Here is a 12193-nt window from a genome sequence, read left to right on the forward strand (position 1 = left end):
ATGTAACCTTAGTTTTGCTATTACAAATGAGTCAATTAAGACAAACAGACATAAATCAGATTAGCAATAAAGATAAAGAAAGTTACTTTAACATAATCACAAAAACACGGATGAATGGATTTACAGAATTACTTTAAGAAATGTATGTGTCAGGCTCAAATGTAGTCAGTTAGGGGGGCCAGGCTGTAGAGAGCAGGTAAACCACATAAAGATGATATACCAGCATTAAGATTTGATCCTGTCCTAGGGTATGTAGTGGTCTGGGAAATCATTGACTAAATAACAGGGATATGCATGGTCAAAAACACGTAATGAGGTTCACTGGGCAAGATTCAATACAAGATGGGTACAGAGTTTTTATAACAAATTTCCTGAAAACACTTCTGGATATAAATGTGGTAGGCCACACATTATCAATGCTACCATTCACATTATAAACCATAATTTACTATTTGCGTCACCCCTTTCGTTGAAAGGGTTCTTTTCCCCAAATGCCAAGAACATTTCTTCAGAGTTAACACAGGCAGACAAATTTAAGTGAGATTCAATGTATAAATGGGAAAGAACAATGGCCACAGGGCAAACAGCAGCATAAATCTCACACAATGAACAGGAACAGCTATGTTAAGAGGAAGAGCATTGGACCCTAAAAACTTCCAGACTTAAGGGCTAGGGTAATAGCATTTGATCCCAAGAACACTGTCATCTGGCTTCTTACCTTGATCGTGTAAAGTACTTCCATTAAACTGGCATATTCTACTGGACTCTCCTTCTGAAGATAATTATATTCCTGCCATGGGTTCTTAATAGAGTTCTTCTTATCCATCAGGATGCTATCCTGAAAGCCAGTCAAACTATGAGGGCTGTAAGAGTCTGTAAGATACTTCCCAGCTGTGGACAAAATCCTATAATAAGAATGAGTATTATTATTATTATGACATCATATAGATAGGTAGGTAGATATAGATACAGACACACACATATATACACACTTACACACATATACATATGCATACACACACAGAGAAAGCTGGGGAAGGGACCTTGTACTTTTCTCCAGATGCAATTTACTAAACTCTGGTGGATCAACATGAAGCAAGCATGGAATGGTTATTACAATTTCCACATTAGAACTAAGAAATAGAGGCACTGAGGGGTGAAGCAATTTCCCACAGTCATAAGCCACACAAGGGCTAAATTCAACAGGACAAGATGGATGATTGTAAAGAAAGAACTACAAAAATAAAAATGAGATTTTTCCTTCGGTAAAACGTAAGTTCCTTCAGAACAGGGATTATCTTGTTTCTGGCTCTGTATATCCAGTGCCTAGCACAGTACTTTGCCATGTTTACTATGTTTATTGAAATGAATGACCCTGCATGTTCTAATTCCTAATTCAGTGCTCTTCCCAGCATGTTACTGCCTCCCTAAAAGTGCACATGAACTAGTAAACGGGAATAGGTTCAAGGGTGACCAGGAAGTTGTCAGGACTGACCTCAAGAACCATTACAATCACAGCTTCTCACAAACAACTTCCTGGGGGGAGCAGCAGTCTTTGTACGTTTGGATTTATACTTCAAAGATTTCCCCTTCAGTTGAATGAAAATGAAATTTTAGGCCTCATGTATAAAAAGATAATAAATCTATATGCAAAGTATGGGGCTGGTCTGATATTGGTGGTCAGATATGTGAGAAATCAGTTTCTTCCCTTGCTCTCCAGGCAGCCATTCTTCCTTTGCATAGCTGTTGTAATATAAGCCTTAATCACTTCAATACAACTGACTTCAACATATCACCTTACCATCCAAACTAAAGAGCCGTATAGTCATAGAATCTGAAATCTTTGAAACATAAAAGATGGCAATTTTTTAAAAAATCACATTAACGACAGCATGGTCTCCAAAGAAAGTTAATGGTATTTCCTCTTATTTTCCTCTTTACCTAGAGAAGTATCAGAAAATCTAATTTACCATCTGATTTCCTATTATATTAACTAAATAGTATTATCTCAAATTACCTGATTTCCTATTACACTAACAGTACTGTAATTAAAATATACACTTCTGTTTCACATATTTCCTCAATTAATTACTTTTAATAAAAGCTATCAGCAACTCATCAATGTCATGAAAACTTGTCAATGTAAATAGTTTGTGTTTTTATAAAAGCACTTTGTAATTTACAGCTGTCCTTGAATCATACTCATTTTACAGATAAGGAAACTGAGTTTTAAAGAAGTTAAGTGATTTGCTCATAGAACACAGGATCTTGAAGTCTGATTTTCCTATTAAACTACTCCAAAAGGATTCTAGCATAAGTCCCCAACATTTTATTCTACGGATATCTTTCCAAGAACTAGCAACATTTAAGTGCAGAAGAAAACAAAACAACAGAGACCTCACTTACATCTCTGAGTCACATCTTACATGGGAAATCCTTCAGCTAACAGGCATGCCATCCTACTTTTACTCACTACAAAATCATTAAATTATCAGCTTCTGCAATGTGGCAATCTTGGAGGAGAATGATGACAAATTCCAAGCTTGTTGCTGAAGTGAATTCCATAGTATTTCAAGCTGCTGCCTCTGCTGCTTAAGGGAGGAGTCTTTGTCCCAAGTCTGTGTTCCATATTTTAGATTGATTGGGAGATTAGATAAGCTTTATAGGCCAGTGTCACTCATTTTGTCTTAACAGAGAGAACACATGGTAGATTATTGTCTCTCCTCGCAATTCTCATGTTTATAGGATTATAGCCTAAGCATACGATATTTGGTATCTGCCTATTCTTTTCCATTTCTTTCACCACAGGTTTGGGGCCTCTTCTTTCTTCAATCTCCAATACATCACATCTTTCATTCAGACTCCCCTATGGTTGAAACAGCATGTTCAGTTACTCCTAGTGCCGGCTCAGAACTTTTAAGTTAAATATCTAGCTCTTCCAGGAAACTTTGCCAAATCTAATTCCTATCTCATTCACTGTCAACAAAATTGACTATGTGTTCACGGTAAATATTCGTTTCTTTCACTTGTATATTCTATTCTACAGATAGATAATATTTTGTAAGTCTATTTATTCACATAACTTCTTGTTTGCATGTGAAGATAAACCTGACTTACACACAAACCATTCTTATGGTTACCCTTGACCTGCCCTAGTTCCCTCAATAACAAAGTAGCTACCATGAAATTATTTACAAAAAATGAGCTTTCAGAAAAAATACAGTTTCATAAGTAGAAAGAGAAGATGGGAAAGACATACATAGATTAAAGGAGTTGACCATAGGGACAAATTCTGAACTACAATCAAACTGCATGGTGGTTTCCCCATCCAAAAACATCTTTCCCTCTCAAACTCCACACTGCTCCCTTTTTTTCCCCTTTCACTTTTATACTGCCTCAAGGTCCACCAATTAGCAATTATTTTTTAACCTTAGCAAAAAATCTTCTTTTAAAACGCTAGTAACTGCAAAGAAGTTAGAAGTCATTAATACATCAATGTAAGTTTAATCAAATCGCTTTCCTTCTAAAATCTAGCTGATAACACATTGAGGGAATGCTTCTTTTGGGGGCGGTGAGAGGAGTAATTTTAGAATATCAAACACTTTGAGAAAGGCAGACCTGGCTGAGGTACAGAAGTGGAAGGCTCAGAAAGCATGAAGTCACTGAGTTCCTGAGGAGAGGGGTATCAATGCAGAAAAAGGAGATCGTAAAATATATCTATCTCAAACTTTTGTTTAGGAAACTATCTTTCTCCTCTCTCCTGTTCTCAGTACCTGAAACTCAGACAAATACCATAGTATGGCTACATTGTGAATTCAATATATTTTGAGGCCTGACCTGGCAACCTAACCACCATTTATAATACTATTTCTATGGAAAAATATATTTAGTGGTCCAAGCAGCTTATACCGACCACGACTAAACAAAACTATGCTATTAACCCTTACTTTAACGCTAGACAGAACCATGGCCTCTCATAGTGCTTGATGTTTGATAAAGACAGTAAAGATGATGAAAACAACAATAATATAAATTTTATCCAGGTACATATCAATAAGTCTTGCGCTATACAGAATTTGGATTTGATAGACTTGTAATGACTATAACACACATTTTTAAAAATCAGATTTCCTTCTAAACAAGATTCTAAACAGAAAATCACAACACAAATCTTCCCTACCTGTTCGCTAGCTGCTGTTCAAAGTCCCCACAATGCCGCAAAAGTTCTCCACAGGTGGCTATTATCCTAAGCAAAACAAAAGGCACTTAAAAAAATTGAAATACACAGATATATGACACTTACATGATGAACACTGTCACATTAACAAAAAACGCTAACTATTCACAACATTTTGTAACACTATGTCCAGAGAAAAAGCTGACTATTCGATGACTTGATGGAAAACATCTCCTCCTTTGATGATTAATATAAAAAGGTAAATGCTATATAGTTATAAAATCCTCCCTGTCTCAGGTTTCTCTGCCATGAATCAGCTTTCCTTGCTATGGAAGTTCCAGTAATAATAAATCAGAGCGTTGCTTAAGGAATCTCATCTTGAAAAAGGAGAAAGAATTAAGTAGCCATCAATTGGAGAAAGGTTGAACAAATTATGGTATATGAAGGTAAAAGAACGACATTGTGCTGTAAGAAATGACAGATGAGAATTCAGGGCAACCTGTAAAGACTTGTTTGAACAAATGCAGAACCAAATAAGCAGAACAAGGAAAATAATTTACACAATGAATACAATAACATAAAAGAAAATAGCATTGGAAGACTTCAAAACTCTGGTCAATGCAGTGTCCAATCATGACTCCAGAGCTCCGATGCTGAAAGCATGCCTCCAACTTTTCAGCAGAAAGTTCCATTTGGTACTACAGATGGTCGGGAGAAGGGGGATGCTGGTGGGAAAATGACAGTAAGTGTAAAAAAAGAAAAAAGCATTGATAAAACATTTTTTTAAAAATAAGTGATTCATCTAGCCAGTCAGATTGGCTAAGATGACAAAACAGGAAAATGACATGCTGGAGAAGATGCAGACAAATTGGAACACTAATGCATTGCTGGTGGAGTTGTGAGCTGATCCAGCCTTTCTGGAGAGCAATCTGGAATTATGCCCAAAGGGCTATAAATAATTTCATATCCTTTGACCCAGCAATACCATTTCTAGGGTTGTATCCCAAAGAGATCATAGAAGTGGGAAGACCCATATGTACAAAAATATTTATAGCAGCTCTTTTTGTGGTGGCAAAGAATTGGAATTTAAGGGGGTGCTCATCAATTGGGGAATGGCTAAACAAGTTGTGGTATATGCATGTTACCGAATACTATTGTACTATAAGAAGTGAGGAGCAGATGGACTTCATATTTACCTGGAGAGGCTTATACGAACTGATGTTGAGTGAGAAGAGTAGAGGCAGGAGAGATTTGTACACAATTACAGACACAACGTATGTGTGACAAGCAACTCTGATAGACTGGACTCTTCTCAGCAATGCAGGGTTATAAGTCAACCCCAAAAGTCTCATGATGGAGAGAGATGTCTACATCCAGAGAAAGAACTGAGTTTGAATCCAGACTGAAGCAAACTCTTTTTCTTGTTTGGTTTTGTTTCCTCTTTCCCATTGTTCATTCCATCTGATACAATCCTTCTTTATAACCTGACTGATGTCTAATGTGAAAGTATTTTCAGATACTATACTTGATTGTATGCTGCTATGGGGGCAGGGGGGGAGGGAGAGAAAATTTGAAACTCAAGGAATTGTGGAAATGAATCTTGTAAACTCAAAGTAAACAAATTAATAAAGACCAAAAAATTAAAATAAAAGTGATAGAAAAATACTTGGGAAAAGTGTTCTGTTAGGTCAGAATTTTTTATTTAACATTTGTTGAGGCATTATACAAAACATACATTTTGATACTAGGGTTATCTTAAGGGTTTCCCGTCTCTGATTTCATAGAAATTCAACGAGAAACAATCGACACATTCTTCAGAGATATGTTACTAAGGTCACAACGTCAGATTTAGTAGTCCTTTAATTTTTTTAAATTTTTATTGCCTTTTGGAGGGCAATTGGGGTTAAGTAACTTGCCCAAGGTTACACAGCTAGTTTTTTGTGTGGGTGTTAAGTGTCTGAGGCAGGAACCGAACTCCAGTCCTCCTGACTTGGGGGCTAGCACTTTACTTACTGAGCCACCTAGCCGCCCCTAGTCCTTTAATTTTCAAGGCATCTTGTGTCATACTTCAATTTTCAGCAGCTGAGCCCTTTAACACCAAATTCATAATGTTAGAACAGATTCTAGGGATTAAAAATATCCCAAATCTGGTTAACTTTTAACTTTCTCTAGAAATGCCTATCAGCAGGAGTATCTATGCATTCCATCATAAGGAAGGTTTATGAGAACTAAAACATTCCATCTCCCTCCAGGTACAATACAACTACTTTGTACATGTGATTTCAATGTACATTAAGAAGATGTGGACCCAGGGGAAGCAGAACATGCTAGCCTGCCAAGCCACAGTGGTCTATAGCTGGGGTCTGAGTCTGCCCTAGCCTAACAGGGAAGTCAGACCAAAGTGGTTTCCTGCTCTCTATCCATCTTCCAACCAGACTCAAATCTCAGCTCAAATCACTCAGAGGCTTTCTAAACAAATGTTTCTGCACCAACCTCCTGAGGATGAGACATCAGTTTGCCTAGCCTGATGACTAACACGTTAAAGGTTTTCTTAAACACAAGTTTCATTGAACACAAATTCTAGTCCTGACTCTCCCTCTCTCTCATTGCCCTTTCTAGACAATGCAATGTTCCCTTATGATTAATTGTCCCAATTCTTAACAAAGGAAATCATTTCAGATTTTCAAACAAGAAAATGTCTTTTCATTTCTTCCATTCTATTTAAATTTTTTTTGCCCACCACACTCAACTCAATTATACTAGAAGATATTATTGAGCTAAATCAAATGTGTTTTGGAGCATTTTGTTTTTCAACTTAAGGAATACATTTGGCTCTGTACCAACTTGGCTATGTGGGTAAAGAAGTATTAAACCAAATTTTTGAAAAAAACTATTAAGAGTCATTAAAGTACAAGAAAAATTCAAAAGAACCTTTTCTTTTTTTTCCCTCCAAGATTCCAGGAGTCTGGAAATGGACAGTGGGGGATAATGGAGAAAGAAGTTTTCATTTTGTCTACGGCATTCATTTTGCTTTAAAAAAAAAAAAAAGGCAATGAAAGAGAAAAAGTACAACTCTTTTACACATTTTTTCATAGAACATACTACAGGACTTCATTCTTTCTATAATTTTTTCCTTTAAATCTCAATGTCCCACTTTACCTAATAGAGTTCTGGAAAGCTGTCCAATCTTCTTGAAAAAGGAAGTTGCAAGGGATATCCTCAAGTTTACACTTCTTTCGGATTGACTGGAGGGTGTTAGTGAAATCAGATACATACCTTTGAGGGAAAAAAAAGGAAGTTTTCAGTAAACCTCTCAAATCTAGAAGACACATAAAATATACCATCTTGACCAAAGAGTTGATTACTTAAAAAATGCATTTCTTGATGAAAGAAGTTGATCAAAATAAGTAACTCCCACTGGACTGACTAGGGGGTCAGGGGAACTGGGATTTGGCCCTGGATTTGCCATGGGTTAAGTCACTTCTCCCCTCTGGGTCTCAGCTTCTCCATCTAAAAATGAGGTTGGATGAGAGGACCTCTAAGGTTCCTTCTAATCTTATATGGGTATAATGATGACATTTTTGCTTCCTATCCAGCTGGATAGAGTATTCTTAGTTTGACCTTTCCTACCTTTGATGCAGGCTAAAAAAAACAGCTGATATGTACCAAATATCCACATGACCTTGGTATGGTGGAGTGTGAACTAGAGGCCAGGAGACTGTAGTTTCAATTCCAGTTTCACTACTGGTTTATTGTTATGTCCTGGGACAAACCCCTTAGCATCTCTGGGTCTATTCATTTTCCAGACTCATTTTGAGAAGCAGTGTGGTGGAGTGGATGGAGAGCTGGCCTCAGAGCCAAGAAGACCTGGGTCAAGTCCTGCCTCTGACGCTATTCGTGATGTGACCTCTTGGTGTTCTAGCTCACTCTCTAAGACTACAAATTAGAGAGAAGGACCCATCCTGCAGAAAGAGGCCATTCTTTACTGGGAGGTCCCTACATCAATGAAATCCCAGGTCTAATCTCTATCCCTATACTACTAATTTATAAATCGCATCATGCTAGATATATCAGGGACCTTAACATATCATTTAGTCCAAAGAAGATAACACCTGCCCTACCTACCACACAGGATTTTTATGAAGAAAAAATGAGATAATGTACATTAAAGTAGCTTTCAAAAGCACAAAATATCATAGTGTAAGACAGTATTGTTACAAGAATGTCCTTATGACAGAAAGAAGGGCTATGGGTCTTCTCTGGGCTATTAGGATTCTCTAGAAGTTAAGAGCACCCTAAAATATTTGTCTAGACAATAAAGACACTTACAGCTTCCTCAAAGAAGGAACATAAAAATGACTGGAGTGTACAATAGCTCCCCTTGGGCTAAATCCTAAAGGCAAAGGGGAGAGAAACCACCTAAAAGTTCAGTTGGGAAACACTTCTTGAAAGCTTATCACTATGGCAAGGGGCTTATCTAATTCCCTTTTCAAAATCCTCTCCCCTGCCCATAAGAAGATTGCTCTCACCTTTATAAACTAGTTTTTGAAAAGAGGAAAGCTATGAAGCTAAGACTCCACTTGCAGTCCTTTTTCTTTTGTCTTTTTGGAGGGAGGAATGCAGGGCAATTGGGGTTAAGTGACTTGCCCAAGGTCACACAGCTAGTAAGTGTTAAGTGTCTGAGGCTGGATTTGGACTCAGGTCCTCCTGACTCCAGGGCTGGTGTTCTATTCACTGCACCACCTAGCTGCCCCAGTTCTTTTTCTTAAAGTAAAGAAAGGTTAGTAAGTTTTTTGGCCTTTAGGGAAGGGGAGGGAATCTTCAACCAGCAGTGGAATGTGGGGGAATGTAGTTTTCACTGTATGTTTTAGCTTTAAGAGGATGAACAAACAACTTTGTCACCTCTGCAACTATGACAAATATGTATTTTTCTCAGGATATACTAGACAACAATTCATGTGCACTACCCAAACCTCATAGTCAAAGTTCTCTAAGATAATAAGCATGATAATTTCTGGACAGTTCCTATGTCATTCTCTGGAAAAGAATCATCACAAGCTGAACCCTGAGAAGAAGGGAGAAATGCAGCTTCCTGCAGCAGTGGTGGACTACGTGTGTAAAACGCTGCAGATTCTGTCAGATTCAGTTGATGCACTGGCTAGTTTTACTGAACTGCTTTTTTTCCCCTCTCTTTTTAAATATTCATTAAAAGGGATGGCTCTCTGGGAAGGGGACAGAGAAAGGATCTATATGAAAAATAAAGTGATATAAAAACAAAAGCTATCAATAAAAATTTGAAAATAAAATTTGTTATACAAAAAAAAGGAAAGAATTTAACATTACTGGTATTCATTTCAGAAGAGAGAAACCAAGTTAGTCTCAGTTCTCAGGAAATATCTGCAATTTTCATTTTTGACTAATTTCATTTTAAAATTTAGTGATATTGAGTATACTTATCACAGAAGTATAGCATGACATTTCATAACAAAGATTTCCAAGTCCAGTTTGGCTTTAATCATATAATTTCTCTTCCTAGAACCTTTCAATGGCTCTCAACTTCATACCTAATTAAAATTCTTTAACACTGTGTTATAAGGCCCTCTCTTCATCTAGCCTCTGCTACATAACACCACTATCTTCTCCAGTCAACAAAAGGCATTCAGGGATAGCTAGGTGGTGCAGTGAATAAAGCACCAACCCTGGAGTCAGGAGGACCTGATTTCAAATCCAGCCTCAGACATTTAATATTTACTAACCATGTAACCTGGGGCAAGTCACTTAATTCCAACTGCCCTGCCTTCCCTCCTCCAAAAAAAAAAGGGCATTTACATCTCCCTTATGTGCTTAACCCTCTCTCACCACAGATTCATTACACCTGCCTTTTCCCTCACCTAGAATTCTCTCCCATTCACTCATCTTTACATCAAAACATGTTCCTTTCTCCTTTTATCACTTCTCTTAAATTGCCCCAGACTAGTCTGACCTAATGCTAACCTCAGTAACTTTCAACATTCCTTCATTCTTTTTTTCTCAAAATTTTATTTTAGACTCAAACGCCAGAACATAAATACAGAATAAAGAAACAAAAATATTTCATAAACTTAAATATTGCAACTTAAATACAAAGTTAGAAAGAAAAAAAAAAGCATGTCATGTGCACAGTAGAAAAGAGAGGATTCAAAATATGTAATAATAAATATTCATTTCAAAAAAGCTTATATGATAAATAGTACTCATTGTGTTGAGAATCATCCATCTTTTCTTTGCTTGTGTTTTTTGTTCTCTGTTGTGCACTTTTTTACTCTGTTCTTTCTTTTCCTTCCCCCCAAGCCCTCCAGAAGGCCACAATAAAGTTTTGATATGTTTCTCTATAGTTATAATATATAAAAGCCCTCCCCCACCCCACTCCCGAAAACTACAATAAAGTTTAGATGTTTCTCTATATATACATACACAGACATATATAGACATATACTTTCCCAAACTTATTCTACTCCTGATCTTTGTTTTTATGTATGTGCATATCTCATTTCCTATCCCTCCTGCCTCTACCCACTACCTTGCCCTTCTATGACTTGCCTAACCCCCCATCTTCTCATTCCCATAAATCTAAACACCCTTCTCTACCCCTATTTACCTATTACCTCACCCTCCCCTTTAAAGATCCCTCCCTTGTCATCAATCCCCTCCCTATGTCCCTACACTTTTTTCTTCTGAATTTAGAAGACTTTTATACTCTTCTAAATATATATGTATCATTCCCTCTTGAACCCATTTGCAATGAAAGTAGGTTACCAGAACCACCAGCCTTCCTCCCCCATATAATTCCTCCCCCAATTCTTCCTCTTGCACCTCATTTGTATAAAATAATTACTCATTTAAGCTGTTCCTAAATGGTTTTACTTTTTAAATTCATATCATACTCAGGTTTATCCCAATCTTTTTTATGAGCTACCAAATTATTGATAAGATTTTTTATTTTTAAAGTCTTTTTTAAGATCTTCTATGAATTCTTTTTGGGCAGGTTCCATTTTGTATTACTCTCTGGGGGTTTCTTTACTTCAGTATCCTCTTCTGAGCATGAGCCCTGGTCATCTCTTTTCCTATAATAGCTTTCTAAGATTGATTCTTTCTTTCTTTGCCTGTGCATTTTTTATGGTAATAGCTTAAATTTTTTTTCCTTTTTTTTTGGAGGGGGGAAGGCAGGGCAATTGGGGTTAAGTGACCATATGGCTAGTAAATGTTAAGTGTCTGTGGCCAGATCTGAACTCGGGTCCTCCTGACTCCAGAGCCAGTACTCTATTCACTGCGCCACCTAGTTGCCCCAAAAGCTTAATTTTTGTAATCACTTCTAACCCTGGGGCTTGGGAAATGGTGGCTCTTGCCCCAATCTTCAGTTCTCTCCTCTGGCCTGGAATCAAAGGCAAACCTTCAACCTCTGGTTAAGTGCCCATAGCCAGGGGCTTTCAGCCCCACTGCTTCAGTACTCACTGGGGTGTGAACTGGTTCCTTATTCACCAAGGCACCTGCCCGAGGGGCCCCCCCCCCCCCTTGGTAGCACAGCTGGGTATGGCATTCCTTAACAGGAGAGGTTTCCTCAGTCTTCCCGGGCTCAAATGCCCAACTCCCCTCACAATCCCATGGTAAAAGTTCCAGTGGCTAGGGCTGGGGCAACCTCTCAAACCAACTAACCCCCAGGACTTGCCTCTAGTAGTTAAAATGGAAATTAGCCTGCAGGTGTTTTCTCTACAGAGAGACCAAACCTCTTCCTGGGATTTTTCTTTCAATCTTCTCAAATTGTCCCAGGAGGACCCCTTTGTGACTCTATTATTTATCTCCACCCACACTATGCCCTGAGGTGCTATTTTAACTTTTTTTGTGGGGGAAAATCTTGAGAGCTTGGAATTTTCTGATCTACTCTGCTGTCTTCCCAGAATACTCCCCATTCCTGACCTTTTATTATTTCTTTCTTGAGGGGTTATGGTAGGAGCAGCGGATAATTTTTCAGCAAATTTG

At 37.7% G+C, this 12193-nt stretch overlaps 1 protein-coding gene across 2 annotated transcripts in view; it reads right to left on the minus strand.

The window, feature by feature from the left end:
* The window catches only part of COG7 (component of oligomeric golgi complex 7), a 73129-nt gene that overhangs the window by 20391 nt on the left and 40545 nt on the right, over nt 1-12193 (minus strand). For both annotated transcript variants that reach the window (XM_069089250.1, XM_069089255.1), the window contains exons 10-12: nt 7337-7453; nt 4181-4246; nt 719-905 (exon numbers count right to left, since the gene is read on the minus strand). In XM_069089250.1, coding sequence (XP_068945351.1) covers nt 719-905; nt 4181-4246; nt 7337-7453 — 370 coding nt within the window. The remainder of the gene's footprint in view (nt 1-718; nt 906-4180; nt 4247-7336; nt 7454-12193) is intronic.

This window comes from Petaurus breviceps, unplaced genomic scaffold (assembly GCF_028583685.1).
Source record: "Petaurus breviceps papuanus isolate PSGF00001 unplaced genomic scaffold, PetGlider_PUasm1.0 120, whole genome shotgun sequence".
NCBI classification, from domain to species: Eukaryota; Metazoa; Chordata; class Mammalia; order Diprotodontia; family Petauridae; genus Petaurus; species Petaurus breviceps.